We start from the raw sequence: 16,493 nt of genomic DNA, 5'->3' as shown, positions 1-16,493 counted from the left end.
CAACTAAAATGGTTACTAATTTTGGTCATAAAGTCAGTCTTTTCCAAAACAGGGTTTTGTGAGACTTGTAGTCGTGACTGCATCACAACATAAATGAAAGTTGGCTTTGTTTTAATCCTACCCACAGCTGGCAGCACACTAGTAATCATCAATCCGGAGTGCAGCTGCATGCCACCCAATAGTAATGCCTGTGGTAAATCAGGGTTGACTTTGGATATCCCTATGGGGCTAGTTGTGGGCCATCGGTAAATTACACAATGTACATGGGACTATATGTTAAAATCCAAATTTCAATGACTTAAAAACCTCAAATATTGACAGCATTTAATGAGAACTAAAAGGTATGCAACATGAAAATATTGTCTCATTTACATTGTGTAATTTATTGACGGTCCCTAACTAGCCCCAGTGATAGGCTATCCAAAGTCAAACCAAATTTACCACGGTCGCACACCAGACGGCTAAAGTTAATTGTGGAAATAATTTGTGTTAACTCTTCCCATCCGAGAACACACACACATGAGACACCCACATCAAACCACACCCTGAAACCAACTCGCCCTTGAATTCAGTAATGGCCGCTACCATTTCTTAATGAACCAAATCTAAAATTAGGCTAAATCAGGAAGTGCAGTTGCACGTTTAAATACGTGGATGAATCAGCCTTGTATAATAGTAGACTAAATCTCATGTTTGTCCCTTTTCAGCGGTGGGTCTCATCTACAGGAGACCACCAATCAATCAGCCAGTCTCCTGGGACCAATCCCCATGGGCGGTGGGCAGCAGGCTGGAGGAGGCCGCATGAGCTCCGGCTGGGGTAATGCTGTGTTTGTATGAAAAATTACGACTGTGTCTGAAATGGCACCCTATTCCATTTTAGTGCACTACTTTTGATTAGGGTCCCATAGGGCTCTGGCCAAAAGGAGTGCACTACTTCCTTAATGCGCTCTGGTCAAAAGTAGGGAATAGGGTGCCTTTTCGCACGCAACCAATGTATGCTTATTCCTGTCACTTACTGGTGAATTTCTGTATTCATTATCATGTAATCATTATCGTTAAAGGGATAGGCCTAGTTCACCCAAATTACATATTGGCTTCCTGACCCTGTAGTCTCTATAGACAAATTAAGTTAGCAATCCATGTTTGCTTTTGTTTAGATGGCTTTTATATATATATGTATATGTATGTATGTATGTGTATACATTTACATTACATTTAAGTCATTTAGCAGACGCTCTTATCCAGAGCGACTTACAAATTGGTGCATTCACCTTATGACATCCAGTGGAACAGTCACTTTACAATAGTGCATCTAAATCTTAAAGGGGGTGAGAAGGATTACTTTATATATATATATATATATATATATATATAAAAGCCCTGTGTTGTTATTATTTACTTTAGGTGGTGGTGCTGGATCTAATGTTGGATCAGGCAAGCCACATCAACGCCCTATGGCACTTAAGCAGGTAATGTGTTTTATTTGGCAAATTATCTTGATAAAATACGATTCTATTTACTGCAATGCAGTGGCCAAGTAACTTTTCCTCAAATCAACATGTATTTACTGGTGTGCCTTTGGTGTGAAAGTGATGGATTCAACCTGTTTTGTAACTGTTCTCCTCATCAGATCAGAAGCAAAGTAGTGGTGGCCAAATATGACAGGAGTCCTCTGTCTAACAAAGCCCTGTTCGCCCTGGTTGAACCCTTTGGAACTCTCTAGAACACCTGGTTCTGAAGAACAAGGTAAAGCACGACACTTTGTGCCTGAGGTCTCATTTATACATTTCTCACTAAATCCTGGCGTACGTGGAGATTCTGGAGATTCTAGGATTTGCGTGCTCAACAAATGATTGCGATTTATCAACCTGTCGCACGCAACATATGTTTTCCATTGATATGTCAGAGCCATACTATATTTCTGCACTCGTGAGCAAGCGTTACTACCTTGCCTAGAAATGCCCTCCATTCACCTTTTATGGTATCAAAAACACCTTCCATTCACCTTTTTATGGTATCAAAAATGCCCTCCATTCACCCTTTTAATGGTAACAAAAACGCCCTCCATTCACCCTTTTAGTGGTAACAAAAACGCTCTCATTTGCTCTATGATTTGGAACAGGACCTTGACAGTTTCTAAAGCGCAATGGCAAATGATCACATTTCTGTAGTTTTTTTGCAGTGGCTTTGAAACTAAAATGCATGCCGCCTATAGAGGGCGCCAAACACTGGCTGCACATTCTAAGAGTTATTGGCCTATTGAACCATTTTAAAGTAAATGCTACAGACACTATACAAAAATATGAACGCGGGCTCCTATCAAGACGTTGTTTTTCTGTCTCCTGCCTTGACGATGTCACACCTATCGCACAGCAATACTGTAGCCTACCCGTATTGTCAGAGGCTACTGGTCTATTTACTTAAGAGCATGGTTGGCTATTGAATAAGCGATGGCTAAATGGTAGCATGGTTGGCTAGTGAATGAGCGATGGCTAAATGGTAGCATGGTTGGCTATTGATTAAGCGATGGCTAAATGGTAGCATGTTTCACTAGTGAATCAGCGATGGATAAATGGTAGCATGTTTGGCTATTGAATAAGCGATGGCTAAATGGTAGCATGGTTGGCTAGTGAATGAGCGATGGATAAATGGTAGCATGTTTGGCTAGTGAATGAGCGATGGCTAAATGGTAGCATGGTTGGCTAGTGAATGAGCGATGGATAAATGGTAGCATGTTTGGCTATTGAATGAGTGATGGATAAATGTTAGCATGGTTGGCTAGTGATTGAGCGATGGATAAATGGTAGCATGGTTAGCTATTGAATGAGTGATGGCTAAATGGTAGCATGGTTGGCTAGTGAATGAGCGATGGCTAAATGGTAGCATGGTTGGCTAGTGAATGAGCGATGGCTAAATGGTAGTATGGTTGGCTATTGAATGAGCGATGGCTAAATGGTAGCATGGTTGGCTAGTGAATGAGCGATTTGCTAAATGGTAGCATGGTTGGCTATTGAATGAGCGATGGCTAAATGGTAGCATGGTTGGCTATTGAATGAGCGATGGCTAAATGGTAGCATGGTTGGCTAGTGAATGAGTGATTTGCTAAATGGTAGCATGGTTTGCTATTGAATGAGCGATGGCTAAATGGTAGCATGGTTGGCTAGTGAATGAGCGATGGTTAAATGGTAGTATGGTTGGCTAGTGAATGAGCGAAGGTTAAATGGTAGTATGGTTGGCTAGTGAATGAGTGATGGTTAAATGGTAGTATGGTTGGCTAGTGAATGAGCGATGGCTAAATGGTATAATGGTTGGCTAGTGAATGAGCGATGGTTAAATGGTAGCATGGTTGGCTAGTGAATGAGTGATGGCTAAATGGTAGCCTAATAATTATTGTGTAGCGAGAATTAGTGATGCACCGATATTACATTTTTGGCTGATATCTGATATTTTTCTTGCCAACAAAAAAACGATACCGATAACCCATATTTAACATTTTAGCGACCTTTTAAAACCTCTTAGGGAAGTTGCGAATTTTCGCAGCTTTTTGTTAAAAATCGCGCAACATTTCAGCACCCTGCTATTCATGCCAGGAATATAGTATATGCATATTATTTGTATGTGTGGATAGAAAACACTCAGACGTTTCTAAAACTGGTTAAATCACGGCTGTGACTATAACAGAACGTGCGTTTCATCGAAAAGTGCAGGCAAATCTGATCACTGAAAATGGAAAAAAATATCCATGCGCCACTTCCAAGAATTGTTAAAGGTGAACCAGATTAAATGAGGTCGAGGTTGCAATACCTACAGCTTCCACACGATGTCAACAGTCTTGTCATTTGCCTACGATTTGTTTCTTGGTCAAACAAAGAAGAGACAAGCCATTTCTTCAGGTATCCGACCGGATATTTTGTTTGAGATTTATCCGGACATGATTTCCAGACGGACACCTATAGAATTGACATCGCCTCGTGATCAATTTTAGAGCTTATTAACGTGTACTAATACCCAAAGTTGCATTACAAAAGTATTTCGAAGTGTTTTGTGAAAGTTTATCGTCAACTTTTTTAATTAAAAAAAATGACGTTACGTTAGAAAACGCTATTTTTTTCCGTTGTTCACACAATCTTCATAGATCGATATCTAGGCTATATATGGACCGATTTAATCGAAAAAAGACCCAAATGATGTTTATGGGACATCTAGGAGTGCCAAGAAAGAAGCTTGTCAAAGGTAATGAATATAAGAATATGAATATAATATAATTGCAAAAGGGTTTTCTAATGATCAATTAGCCTTTTAAAATGATAAACATGGATTAGCTAACACAACGTGCCATTGGAACACAGGAGTGATGGTTGCTGATAATGGGCCTCTGTATGCCTATGTAGATATTCCATTCAAAATCTCAGCCGTTTCCAGCTACAATAGTAATTTACAAAGATTAACAATGTCTACACTGTATTTCTGATCAATTTGATGTTATTTTAAATGGACAAAAAACGTGCTTTTCTTTCAAAAACAAGAAATTTTAAGTGACCCTAAACTTTTGAACGTTAGTGAATATGTAACTAATATGTTGACATACATGTTGTTCGTTTCCGTCAGGAGGAGGGCAGCATGGAGCAGGACTTCCCAGAGAACATGGATGACTTTGACTCTGGATGAGCTGGCAGAGGACGAGGACTTGGAGAGACAGGACTCGTCATCCAAAGAAAAGTACTCGTCTTCAGGTAAACAACATTAACTTCACCTCTAGCATGATGTATGATCATTTAATTTAGGATGATTGATTGACAGCGTCTGTGGAATTGAAAACCATTGCTACAGAGTCGACCCACATGAAAATAAACTACATTAACTATTGTTGGAAAAGTAAACTGTTGTGTAAATGTCACTCTCATCCTCTCTTTGCAGGAAGCTCTAAGAAAATTGGGGGATTGAGAGTGGTCAACGTTGTGGGATTTAAACGAGCCTATGGTTTCCTGAACGAGATCTTGGCCCTGGCCAAACCCTTCGGTACTGTAGTTCAGCACCTGGTGCTTGACGTGAGCCCTAAGGTAAAGTTAGTTGGTTGATTTGATGAGTTTAATTAACTTGACAGTGAAGCAATGACGGACGTCAACATCTGACCACTGCGCATCTTTTTGTTGGTGAATCTAAGGCCTTTCTGCAACTCACTTCGGAAGAAGAGGCCAAAGCAATGGTCAATTTCTACAGTGGGAATGTAACACCGACTGTGTGTGGGAAGTCTGTGAAAATCTCTCTCTCTCTATATATATATATATATATATATATATATATAGATATATAGATATAGATATAGATATAGATAGAGAGAGAGAGGCTATACATACACACACACACATACCGTATGTGTGTATGTAAATCCTCTCTATATATATATATATATATATCCTCTCTCTATATATATGTGTATGTATATAGAGAGAGAGAGGCTATACATACACACACACACGCGTATGTGTGTATGTAAATCCTCTATATATATATATATATATATATATATATCCTCTCTCTATATATATGTGTATGTATATAGAGAGAGAGAGGCTATACATACACACACACACGCGTATGTGTGTATGTAAATCCTCTATATATATATATATCCTCTCTCTATATATATGTGTATGTATATAGAGAGAGAGAGGCTATACATATACACACACACGCGTATGTGTGTATGTAAATCCTCTATATATATATATATATATCCTCTCTCTATATATATGTGTATGTATATAGAGAGAGAGAGAGAGGCTATATATACACACACACACACGTATGTGTGTATGTAAATCCTCTCTATATATATATATATCCTCTCTCTATGTGTATGTATATAGAGAGAGAGGCTATACATACACACACACACACGTATGTGTGTATGTAAATCCTCTCTATATATATATATCCTCTCTATATGTATGTGTGTATATATATATATATGCGTGTGTGTATATCCTCTCATATATATATATATATATATATATATATATATACACACACACATACATACATAATAATTTTGCACGCCCAATTTTTCAGTTTTTGATTTGTTAAAAAAGTTTGAAATATCCAATAAATGTCGTTCCACTTCATGATTGTGTCCCACTTATTGTTGATTCTTCACAAAAAAATACAGTTTTATATCTTTATGTTTGAAGCCTGAAATGTGGCAAAAGGTCGCAAAGTTCAAGGGGGCCGAATACTTTCGCAAGGCACTCACTGTATATACACACACACTGCATTTGGAAAGTATTCAGACCACCTTGACTTTTCCACGTTGTTACATTACTGCCTTATTCTAAAATTGATTTTAATTTTTTTTCCCCTCAATCTACACACAATACCCCATAATGACAAAGCAAAAACAGGTTTATAGAAATGTTTGCAAATTTATAAAAACAGAAATACCTTATTTACATAAGTATTCAGACCCTTTGCTATGAGACTCAAAATTGAGCTCAGGTGCATCCTGTTTCCATTGATCATCCTTGAGATGTTTCTACAACTTGGAGTCCACCTGTGGTAAATTCAATTGATTGGACATGATTTGGAAAGGCACATACCTGTCTATATAAGGTCCCGCAGTGCATGTCATAGCAAAAACCAAGCCATGAGGTCAAAGGAATTGTCCGTAGAGCTCCGAGACAGGATTGTGTCGAGGCACAGATCTGGGGAAGCGTACCAAAGAATGTCTGCAGCATTGAAGGTCTCCAAGAACACAGTGGCCTCCAGAGATGGGACAATCTTCCAGAAGAACAACCATCTCTGCAGCACTCCACCAATCAGTTCTTTATGGTAGAGTGGCCAGACGGAAGCCAGTCCTCAGTAAAAGGCACATGACAGCCCACTTGGAGTTTGCCAAAAGGCACCGAAAGGACTCTCAGACCATGAGAAACAAGATTATCTGGTCTGATGAAACCAAGATTGAACTCTTTGGTCTGAATGCCAAGCGTCACATCTTCAGGAAACCTGGCACCATTCCTAAGGTGAAACATAGTGGTGGCAGCATCATGCTGTGGGGATGTTAATCAGCGGCAGAGACTGGGAGACTAGTCAGGATCGAGGGATAGATGAATGGAGCAAAGTCCAGCGAGATCCTTGATGAAAACCTGCTCCAGAGCGCTCAGGATCTCAGACTGTGGCGAAGGTTTACCTTCCAACAGGACAACAACCCTAAGCACACAGCCAAGACAACACAGGAGTGGCTTTGGGAAAAGTATCTGAATGTCCTTGAGTGGCCCAGCCAGAGCCCGGACTTGAACCCGATCGAACATCTCTGGAGAGACTTGAAAATAGCTGTGTAGGGATCCTCCACATCCAACCTGACAGAGCTTGAGAGGATTGAGAGGAGAAGAATTGGAAACTCCCCAAATACAGGTGTGCCAAACTTGTAGCGTCATACCCAAGACCGAAGGTGCTTCAACAAAGTACTGAGTAAAGGGTCTGAATACTTATGTAAATGTGATATTTCTGTTTTCTTTTGTATACATTTGCAAACATTTCTCATTTGGCATTGTCATTATTGGGTATTGTGTGTAGAATAAGGCTGTAACATAACTAAATGTGTGTATTGTTAGATATTACGGCACTGTTCTGACTAAAAACAACCAACCTAAAGCTGTTGATGTACCTAGCAAGCTAAAGTCGCTAGCCAGCACTCCCATTAAGAAAATATTTACCAAATAACCTGAAGTAATAAGGAACACAAAAAAATAACAATATTTATTTTATTTAACTAGGCAAGTCAGTTAAGAACAAATGCTTATCAAATAAAATTGTATTTGTCACATACACCTGGTTAGCAGTTTTCTATCCCAAGCTGTCAATTATATGCATATTCTAGCATCTGGGGCCTGTTGCACAAAAGTAGAATTAGGACATCCGGGATAAATGACTAAGCTGAGCTCAATGAAGCCAAAACATGTGCGTCCAGGCTTAATTGGTTGCACAAAGACCAAGCCAGGATAAGCAGACACGGATTCATTAAGCCAGGTGAAACCAATCCTGGATAGGTGCGCGCTCACGGCTCACTCAAATAGACCCCGCCACAGATCACAGATTAACTGATTTACCATGGCAACTAGAGCCGCGTACTTTTCCCCGTCGGAAGCACAAATCCTCATGGAGGCATACGAGGAGGTAAAAGATATAATTAAGAAGAAAGGCAACACCGCCACAGTGATAAAGCAAAGAGAAAAAGCGTGGCAAAGTATTGCAGACCGCCTGAATGCGTAAGTAGTGCACAATTACACACTCACCGCTCCGCTGAAACATCACAATTACAATTCAAATATTTAATTCACATCTCCAAAAACGCAGTTGTACTGTAATTATGAAACGGTTAAATTTTTAATTGAAATGCACTGCAGATATGAGTGAAATTGTGTAAAGTAAGTCCATCACACTGTATAAAGCTATGATAAATTATTATTAAAGCCTTACATTATTATTTAACGTTACTACGCTCAGTACGGTTTAATCTTAGCCGTTGTACTCTGCTTCTTATGTTGTCCACCGTTTTTTTTTTGTGTTTCTCCTGCTTTCATTAATGTAAAGCTGCTTTGACAGAATGAAACAATTGTGAAAAGTGCTATATAAATAAAATTTAATTGAATAAATAGATGAGCTATAATAATAATCACTTTAATTTATATAGCGCCTTTCAAAGGACCCAAGGTCGGTTGCTCAGTGCACTGCAAAAATGTCTTTCTTACTTAGTATTTTTGTCTTGTTTTCAGTAAAAAAAAATATCTAAAAAACATCTTGAATATTTTCTTGAGCAAAATTACCTAGGAAAATAAGCAAAAACATCTGCCAGTGATGTGCATTGATTGGTGTAATATTCCTCATCTTATGATTTCAGATGGTCTGCAATGCTGACTGTGTGATCAGCAATGTTGTGGCAAAATGGCCTGGCTCAGTCCATGACTCCAGAATCTTTCGGGCCTCTGAAATCTATCAGTGCCTATCACAAGGTAAGCCACACAACCCCTATTTATAACCATCATGGCTGTGTCAAGAATATCACTGTGTTTATGAGGTAGTAATGATGAGATTTTGTTGACAGGTGAATTCTCTGGTGTGTTGCTGGGAGACAGGGGGTATGGCTGCCAGCCTTTTCTCCTGACACCTTTCACAGACCCCCAGGAAGCACAGCAGGCCTACAACCATGCCCATGCCAGGACCAGGGCCAGAGTTGAAATGACCTTTGGCCTCCTGAAGGCACGCTTTCACTGCCTTCACAAATTAAGGGTCAGCCCTGTTAGGGCATGTGATATTACTGTGGCTTGTGCTGTCCTCCACAATGTGGCCTGCCTGAGGAAGGAGAGGTCCCCCAGAGTGCCACCAGCCATGGACTGGGACAATCCGTCAATCTTCCCTGATGACGACAGTGGTCGGCTGCTGAGGGACCAATATGTGTTGAATTATTTTAGTTAGTATGTGTGCTTTCAATTTTGGTTAAATATGTCCTGCGGTGGCAGAGGAATTTGTTTTTTTTTGGGTTCGTTTTTTTACGAATTTGGCCTCTTATGATGTTTGTGCGGTATACTGTGTGTAATACAAGGCTGCAGGGAGGCTACTGCATCCATTCATTTGTCTGTTCAGTTGATGTGTATGGATTTGTCCTGCATTTATTTTAGTGTGCAGACATGCAGGGTGTGTTATATACAGACCTTTGAATGTGTATGTATCATTTTGTATAATATGCTTGGATTCTGTGCTTTCCATCTTGTAGAGTCACTGTGACTTCAGTTTCGAAAGGAGCTGATGGTTTACCTGCTTTGTTTTGTCCTTATTCAATAAAGGAACATAATGTTACACATTGTGTTTTTATATTCATATGGAATGTGTATTTGTTTATATGACAGAGTACTAGGGCCACACTGAAGAAAAGGATAAAGTCATAAATTTATGAGGCTGGTTCTTTCTGCAGAAAAGCTACATATTGTTTTGATACTTATGACAATGTGATACTTAATATTCTGGCACATCAGCATGTCTTTGTTTATGAAACCATACTGAAGTACAATTTCACGAAATGCCCCGCATCTGTCATTTTAACAACTGTCCTCCTTTAAAACAACTGGTTACAATATTATGACTTGTCTTTTTTCCCTCTGTGGCCCTAATATTCTATCATTTTATATATAGTCTATGGGAAACTGTAAATTATCTAATGATAGCAACATCTAAAAATCATTTTTTATCCAAAATCATTGAAATTAATGATCACAAACGTTTAAATAATGACAGTGGGTCTAGTTATATGTGATCACAATGTATAGTGAGCAGTGAAATAACTATTGGTTTCCATTTGTGGTGACTGCTGACTGACATTAGGGATGAGATTAAATAGATCCTGGAATTTAGCCTGGTCTGGAGCAGGCTAGCTCCACAGAATAAATCTCCATGGTAATTTATACCATAACATATCCTCCTGCCCCCTATCCATCTTTAGTGCAACCGGATTACGGATCAATTGAGCCAGGATCACCAAGATATCCTGGCTTAATCCCTTATCCTAGTTTTGTGCAACAGGCCCCTGGTTGCTAGCGCCATCATGAAAAAGGGCAAGAGGAAAGCCCTACCATATTACGCTTTTCTAAGTAGTGAGAACGCTTAAGAGCAGACAATTGTTGAAAAGTCATTTAAACATGTACTTTTCTTAAATATAGCTGTGTAATCGACTAAAACAAACAGACAAGGAACATTGCGTTTGGAAAATATATATTTTTGTTTGTTGTTGCTATGAGCCAAATGGGGGTAACCTAGGTAACCACAGTATTTTTCTCTACAGGCGGTGACGTTGGGTGACGTTGACGTTGTCGCTGCCCATTAGAGTTCTCTATCAACTCCATTTCAATTTTCAAGGGGCTTTATTGCCATGGGAAATGTGTTAACATTGCCAAAGCATTTGAGGTAGATAATATACAAAAGTGAAATAAACAATAAAAAATTAACAGCAAACATTACACATACAGAAGTTTCAAAACAATAAAGACATTACAAATGTAATATTACGTGTATATATACAGTGTTGTAACGATGTACAAATGGTTAAGGGTACACAAGGGAAAATAAATAAGCATAAATATGGGTTGTATTTACAATGGTGTTTGTTCTTCACTGGTTGTTCATTCTATCTATCTCTATGGGCGTCTGTCTCCATGGTAAATAAACATGGCGGTGTCTGGTGAGTGGGAAATAGTTTTCATAAATGTGCAGACAACTAGTGAACGATAAATGTCTCTGGTTATTAATCGCTTAATCATAACGTGGACATGAGTTGCGCTATCAGTTTCAAGATAATTTACTTTTTAGTAGGCTTTAGCATGGGAGAAGTAACGTTATCTACTAACTGGCGAGCCACTTAGCTAGCTAGACAATGTTAGCTACCTAGCATTCAATCACGAACAGCGACAACATGTTAAATGTTTAAGCAAGCGTGCCACATTTTGGAAAAACATCACTGTAAGCATGTACATAATTGATATGAAATGGGAGGATTTAGAAGAAGACTTGTTTAACTGCTCATTTGTCTCATTCTTGCAGGAAAACATCCAATTGTATCCTTTGTTTTTGTTGTTGTAATGTAGAAGCTGCATTTAATAGCTAGTTAACGTCAGCTATTTCATTAGCTACTGTGACAACTAACGTTAGTCTGCATCTTTATTCGTTATATATAGTGCATTACTGCTGACCAGAGCCCTATGGGTACCGATTTGGGACATACGGTTAGGGACGTCAAAGCTTCGGTTCAGGCTGCTTCACACTCACTATGGAAGCTCTAGTCTAGGAGTCGGGTTTCTCATAACCCAAGTGACATCAAAATAAATAAAATAAATAGCATTCAATGAGTTTTACAATGACGTCGGCAGTGCATGGCTGGCTGAACCAAGTCTCAGGCTCTGGGAAGGAACATTTTTAAAGCCCACCATTTTGGTATTGAGAGATAATTTCGCCGTTTAAGCTAATATCCTGAAATTATACACAATATGCCACGTGGCAGCGAGAAAACGTTGCGGTTTTAAAGCTGGAGTCTTTAATTGAAACAATAATAAAGCACTGTTTTGGTAGAAAGCTGAGGGATTGGCCTGGAGAAATGTAATCAATGTTTTGAGGCTATACAGTGTTTGTTTACATTTATACTGTTACGAACAGAGATTTAAAAAAATAAAGCAATTTTAGGTTCTGATGGGGTAAAACAGTTGAACTAACCTCATGAGGCCTTTATAAGTTTTATTCTTCAAGAATTTATTAGTATATCATGGTATTCCATACCAAAAATGCATTTAGTAACTAAGGATTACATTTTTTAAATTAAAGTGCATTTATTCTCAACTAGTTTAAAGAAGGCTCGTTTTAATTGCTTCAATCAGTTTAGGATCACTTAGAAATGTCATTGTTTTTGAAAGAAAAGCACAAAAAGCACGCTCCAGATACTCAACTAGTCTAAAGAAGGCCAGTTTTATTGCTTATTTAATCAGAGCTACAGTTTTCAGCTGTGCTAACATAATTGCAAAAGGGTTTTCTAATTATAAATTTGCCTTTTAAAATTATAAACTTGGATTAGCTGACACAACGTGCCATTGGAACACAGGAGTGATGGTTGCTGATAATGGGCCTCTGTACACCTATGTAGATACTCCATTTTAAAAAATCAGCCGTTTCCAGCTACAATAGTAATTTACAAAGATTAACAATGTCTACACTGTATTTCTGATCAATTTGTTATTTTAATGTACAAAAATGTGATTTTCTTTAATAAAAAAACAAGGGCATTTCTAAGTGACCCCAAACTTTTGAACAGTAGTGTATACCTTTTTATTTTGTTATCATGCTCTTGCAGTACCTCCGCATACCCCACTTGGAGAACTACTAGTCTAGAGAGCACAGTAAAAGATGGCTTAGGTGTATTTTTAAACTCTCCATCGTTAAGTAGGAAGACACAGATGTCATTGTTGTAAAAAAAAAAAAAAAACTGCATGTGCTTGGTTTACCATCATCCTAAATTTAAGTATTGAATTATTTTGTTGTTTTTGATTATTTTTACTTTATGCCAATTTCCCCAAGGTTTATGTTACTACATTACACAAGCTCACATTTTCAACACGTACATTTTTTTGTTGTTGAGATACAAGGTCCTTTTTTCTTCAGATCGGTGATGCTAATATAAAAGTTCACTGTCATCACGAATAGATTTAAATCGATTGCTTTAAACAGGTTAATATATGTGGGTTGGTACCGTTCATCTTGTTATATGCGCCTGTCTGTTGCAGGACTTTATAACACTTATCATTTTTAAAGGTTCAATGCAGCCCTTTTGATGTCAATATCAAATCATAAGTACCTTACTGTGATTGGTTTAAATTAAAATGGTCATCTCCTTCCGACATTCTAGAATTTTGACGACTGTCTTCAACAAATTCTCTTCTTTACAAGTGATGTGAATATTTTTTTCTCAGATTCCGTGTGGCCTTTGAAAAGTGTTTGTTTAAACAGTGCATACACAGCAAACATTTGCTCCTTATTCAATTCATTTCAATGTGATATCGATGGAAGTGCTAAAAAAAAATAAACGATTGCATTACGCTTACCGCGTTGTCGACCCACTTGAATCAAAATGCAACACTTAGGAAATTATCTAGGTGTCTCCTAACAAATTGTCCTGTAACCAGTGATGTACACATTCGTCCCAGATTCCATGTGGTTTTAGAGCTGTGTTAGTTTTAACAGGACGTGCAACCTCATCTCCCCCCTCTCAAACTATTGATTTCGACGTGGTAATCGATTGGAGGGTCCGACAAGTGTTGCGTCTCTCTTTCTGTTAGTGTCCCACATATCAAAATGTAGCTGACTGTCTTCTGCAGGTTGTTGTCTAACCAGTGAGTAAAATAATGTGGTTTTTAACTGATTTTACCCCCCCCCCCTAATCGATGTGAGTGATTTATTCTTAAAACAACAGGGTTTTTGGTGCGTGTGCAGTTTCTACGGTGCCTAATTTAAAAATACAAGTAATATGATTAGTATTGTTTCACATTAGTATTGTTTTATGTGTAGACAGTACATTTTATGTTTAGGTTTTCAATATATTACAAACTGTTTCTGCGTGTTGGTTATTGATTTGGACACTGTGTTTTTACATTGAGCTATTTGATCTAAATGTTTTGTCAACAGGAAGCAGCAACAGCATCATTTTCAACTTAAGTTTTAGGAATATAAATCGAACTTTCAACATTAATTTCCAATGGTTATTGGACTTACTCACGGGGAAACTGCCGAGTGAGTCCAAGAATGTGCTGTGATTTATTTTGATGATAAAGGCTACCAGAAATCACCAAAAATGGGTTTGCCCTGCCTACTCATATCATAGACCCTTGGTTATATCATCTGCCAGCGGGCTACCATTTGAATGTCTTCGGTATGACCTTAACGACACATCTCAGTTGTCTTCCACACCACTGCAGGTCCTGTTCTACCTCAACAGCTGGTATTTTGCTGCCTACTTCCTCGCTGAGGGTCTGATGTTTGTTTACAAAGGTTTGTAGTCTACTCAAATGGTCACACAATGGGACATAAAGTCATGTTTAATCGATCACTCACTGCCTGATGTTTTGCAAACCCAGTGTCAAGGCTAAAAGCAAAATGATAGATTTCTAAATGTGCCCTTTGTATTTATACAGGATTGTTGTTACCATACCCACCAGCAAGTCTCACGTTGGATGCTGGGCTACTACTTGTTTTCCTGGGCCTTGAGTCCCTCCGAATATTTTACGGTTTGTGTTTTGTTAAGCTGTATTCTGGGCTAGATGTATGTTTCTGCATCATCACATGGTGGAGAATGATGGGATGTGGATGGGGCTGGGGATGGGGATGGGGATGGGATGTCTCTGCATCATCACATGATGTAGAATGATACATGTTCATTAAAACAAGAATATTCACATTATGTAGCCTACATTGTGTGCTTATTACTTGTCATATTTATTGCCATAATGGCATCTGGTAGTTCTATTTGGCACCTACTGTAGGACTATGCTATATGTCCTTCCTTATGATCATGTGCTAACATTTTTTTCCATCCACACTTGTTCCAGGTTGGAAGGGGAACTTAACAGAGCGTTCTCTGGCCATGTCAGTGAGTGTGCTGGTCCTGGTGCCGTGCACAGTGCTGTCTGTGTACTACCTGATGCTGCAGACCTTCGTCCTGCGCCTGGAGTTCATCCTTAATGCTGTGTTACTCTGCTTCTACAGTCTGGAGATGCTGCTAGGAATCATGTCCATATCTGCTTTCTCCAGGTAGGAGAAACATGACCTATAACCTGGTACCCAGGCTTTCTCCAGCAAGAATAAACATGACCTAGCCTGGGGACCAGTCTCTTTCTCCAGTAGGAGAAACATGACCTATAACCTGGTACCCAGGCTTTCTCCAGCTCCAGTAGGAGAAACATGACCTATAACCTGGTACCCAGGCTTTCTCCAGCTCCAGTAGGAGAAACATGACCTATAACCTGGTACCCAGGCTTTCTCCAGCTCCAGTAGGAGAAACATGACCTATAACCTGGTACCCAGGCTTTCTCCAGCTCCAGTAGGAGAAATATGATATGGCATAGCCTGGGTACCAGTCTGTTTCTATTCTCTTGCCAATTTACATTTAAAGGGTTGGCAAGAGAGCAGAAACAAACTGGTACCCAGACTAGGCATGACATGTTTATCCTACTGGAGAAAGAGACTGGCACCCAGGCTAGGCATGACATGCCTGGGTAGATTCCTTGTTTTTAGGCCTCAACAATTGTTGATGATTGATCAATGAATGTATTATGCTTTGCGCTTAAGCTGTGACCTTGCGTAGCGTTTCACTATAAACGTCCTATATCAGTGATGCTGGATGTGACCTTGCGTAGCGTTTCACTGTAAAGGCCCTATATCAGTAATGCTGGATTTGTCCTGATCTGCTCAGTGTTTCATTCTCATCAGTTTTTCCTCCATTTTGATTGGTCAGGTCAAAGGTGTACTGAGGAAGAGGAATGCTGCAATGTTCCACATCGTTTCAAGAGGAATGCTGCAATGTTCCACATCGTTTCAAGAGGAATGCTGCAATGTTCCACATCGTTTCAAGAGGAAAGAAGAAAGGGTTTTCAACAGGATTGTTATGTGAACATGTTTAAATCCCACATGTTGTAGTTTTTATATTGTCTGTTAATAGCCGAAATATTTATATTTTTGTAATGATGAAATGTCATCTTTTTTTTTTGTACCTGTTTTTGTATCAACTGTCAATCTTGTATGGTACTAGCAGCACCAATGGGATTGTCTTATGAGGTTATTCCATCTGCTGTGCCTGATAATGGAATGTATTTGTACAATCTTTGTTGTTGTTGATTCAGAGCACTATATTTCATTATTTACTGTAATAAATACAATTCTTCATTCATTCATTCATTCACCAGAGAACTTTT

General features: G+C 38.8%; 2 protein-coding genes and 1 long non-coding RNA gene across 6 annotated transcripts; all 3 read left to right on the top strand.

The window, feature by feature from the left end:
- Nucleotides 1–697: 697 nt before the first annotated feature.
- On the top strand, nucleotides 698–1,734 carry LOC127916291 (uncharacterized). The gene is made up of 3 exons (XR_008094281.1): nucleotides 698–817; nucleotides 1,405–1,469; nucleotides 1,631–1,734. It is a non-coding gene; the product is annotated as an uncharacterized LOC127916291 (long non-coding RNA).
- A 2,451-nt stretch (nucleotides 1,735–4,185) lies between these two features.
- Nucleotides 4,186–10,078, top strand: LOC127929230 (putative nuclease HARBI1). The gene is made up of 5 exons (XM_052517152.1): nucleotides 4,186–4,233; nucleotides 4,609–4,733; nucleotides 4,918–5,060; nucleotides 8,897–9,008; nucleotides 9,101–10,078. Exons 2-5 carry the CDS (start codon nucleotides 4,649–4,651, stop codon nucleotides 9,469–9,471), a joined length of 711 nt encoding a protein of 236 aa, XP_052373112.1. The 5' UTR covers nucleotides 4,186–4,233; nucleotides 4,609–4,648; the 3' UTR covers nucleotides 9,472–10,078.
- A 1,097-nt stretch (nucleotides 10,079–11,175) lies between these two features.
- On the top strand, nucleotides 11,176–16,468 carry tmem216 (transmembrane protein 216). 4 transcript variants are annotated; one of them, XM_052517149.1, is made up of 5 exons: nucleotides 11,176–11,227; nucleotides 14,502–14,574; nucleotides 14,718–14,810; nucleotides 15,132–15,333; nucleotides 16,037–16,468. In XM_052517149.1, the coding sequence occupies exons 2-5, from the start codon at nucleotides 14,559–14,561 to the stop codon at nucleotides 16,050–16,052; spliced, it is 327 nt and encodes a 108-aa protein (XP_052373109.1). In that variant the 5' UTR covers nucleotides 11,176–11,227; nucleotides 14,502–14,558; the 3' UTR covers nucleotides 16,053–16,468. The 4 variants fall into 4 exon arrangements, with proteins under 4 accessions (XP_052373109.1, XP_035623264.1, XP_052373102.1 ...); XM_052517142.1 differs by having other exon boundaries at nucleotides 11,208–11,600; nucleotides 14,481–14,574; XM_052517131.1 differs by having other exon boundaries at nucleotides 11,209–11,227; nucleotides 11,587–14,574.
- Nucleotides 16,469–16,493: the final 25 nt, after the last annotated feature.

Source organism: Oncorhynchus keta, chromosome 4, assembly GCF_023373465.1.
Source record: "Oncorhynchus keta strain PuntledgeMale-10-30-2019 chromosome 4, Oket_V2, whole genome shotgun sequence".
NCBI classification, from domain to species: domain Eukaryota; kingdom Metazoa; phylum Chordata; class Actinopteri; order Salmoniformes; family Salmonidae; genus Oncorhynchus; species Oncorhynchus keta.
Note: the sequence above shows the minus strand (reverse complement) of the source record. Positions and strands in the feature narration are given on the sequence as shown.

Excerpts from the sequence above, each read along its gene's own strand:
- LOC127929230 (XM_052517152.1), top strand. The coding sequence starts at position 4,649 with ATGACTTTGACTCTGGATGAGCTGGCAGAGGACGAGGACTTGGAGAGA. Across the intron at positions 4,734-4,917 it reads AGAAAAGTACTCGTCTTCAG|GAAGCTCTAAGAAAATTGGG; the intron begins GTAAACAACATT and ends CTCTCTTTGCAG. Across the intron at positions 9,009-9,100 it reads CTATCAGTGCCTATCACAAG|GTGAATTCTCTGGTGTGTTG; the intron begins GTAAGCCACACA and ends TTTTGTTGACAG.
- tmem216 (XM_035767371.2), top strand. The coding sequence starts at position 14,349 with ATGATAAAGGCTACCAGAAATCACCAAAAATGGGTTTGCCCTGCCTAC. Across the intron at positions 14,575-14,717 it reads TCTGATGTTTGTTTACAAAG|GATTGTTGTTACCATACCCA; the intron begins GTTTGTAGTCTA and ends GTATTTATACAG. Across the intron at positions 14,811-15,131 it reads GTCCCTCCGAATATTTTACG|GTTGGAAGGGGAACTTAACA; the intron begins GTTTGTGTTTTG and ends CACTTGTTCCAG.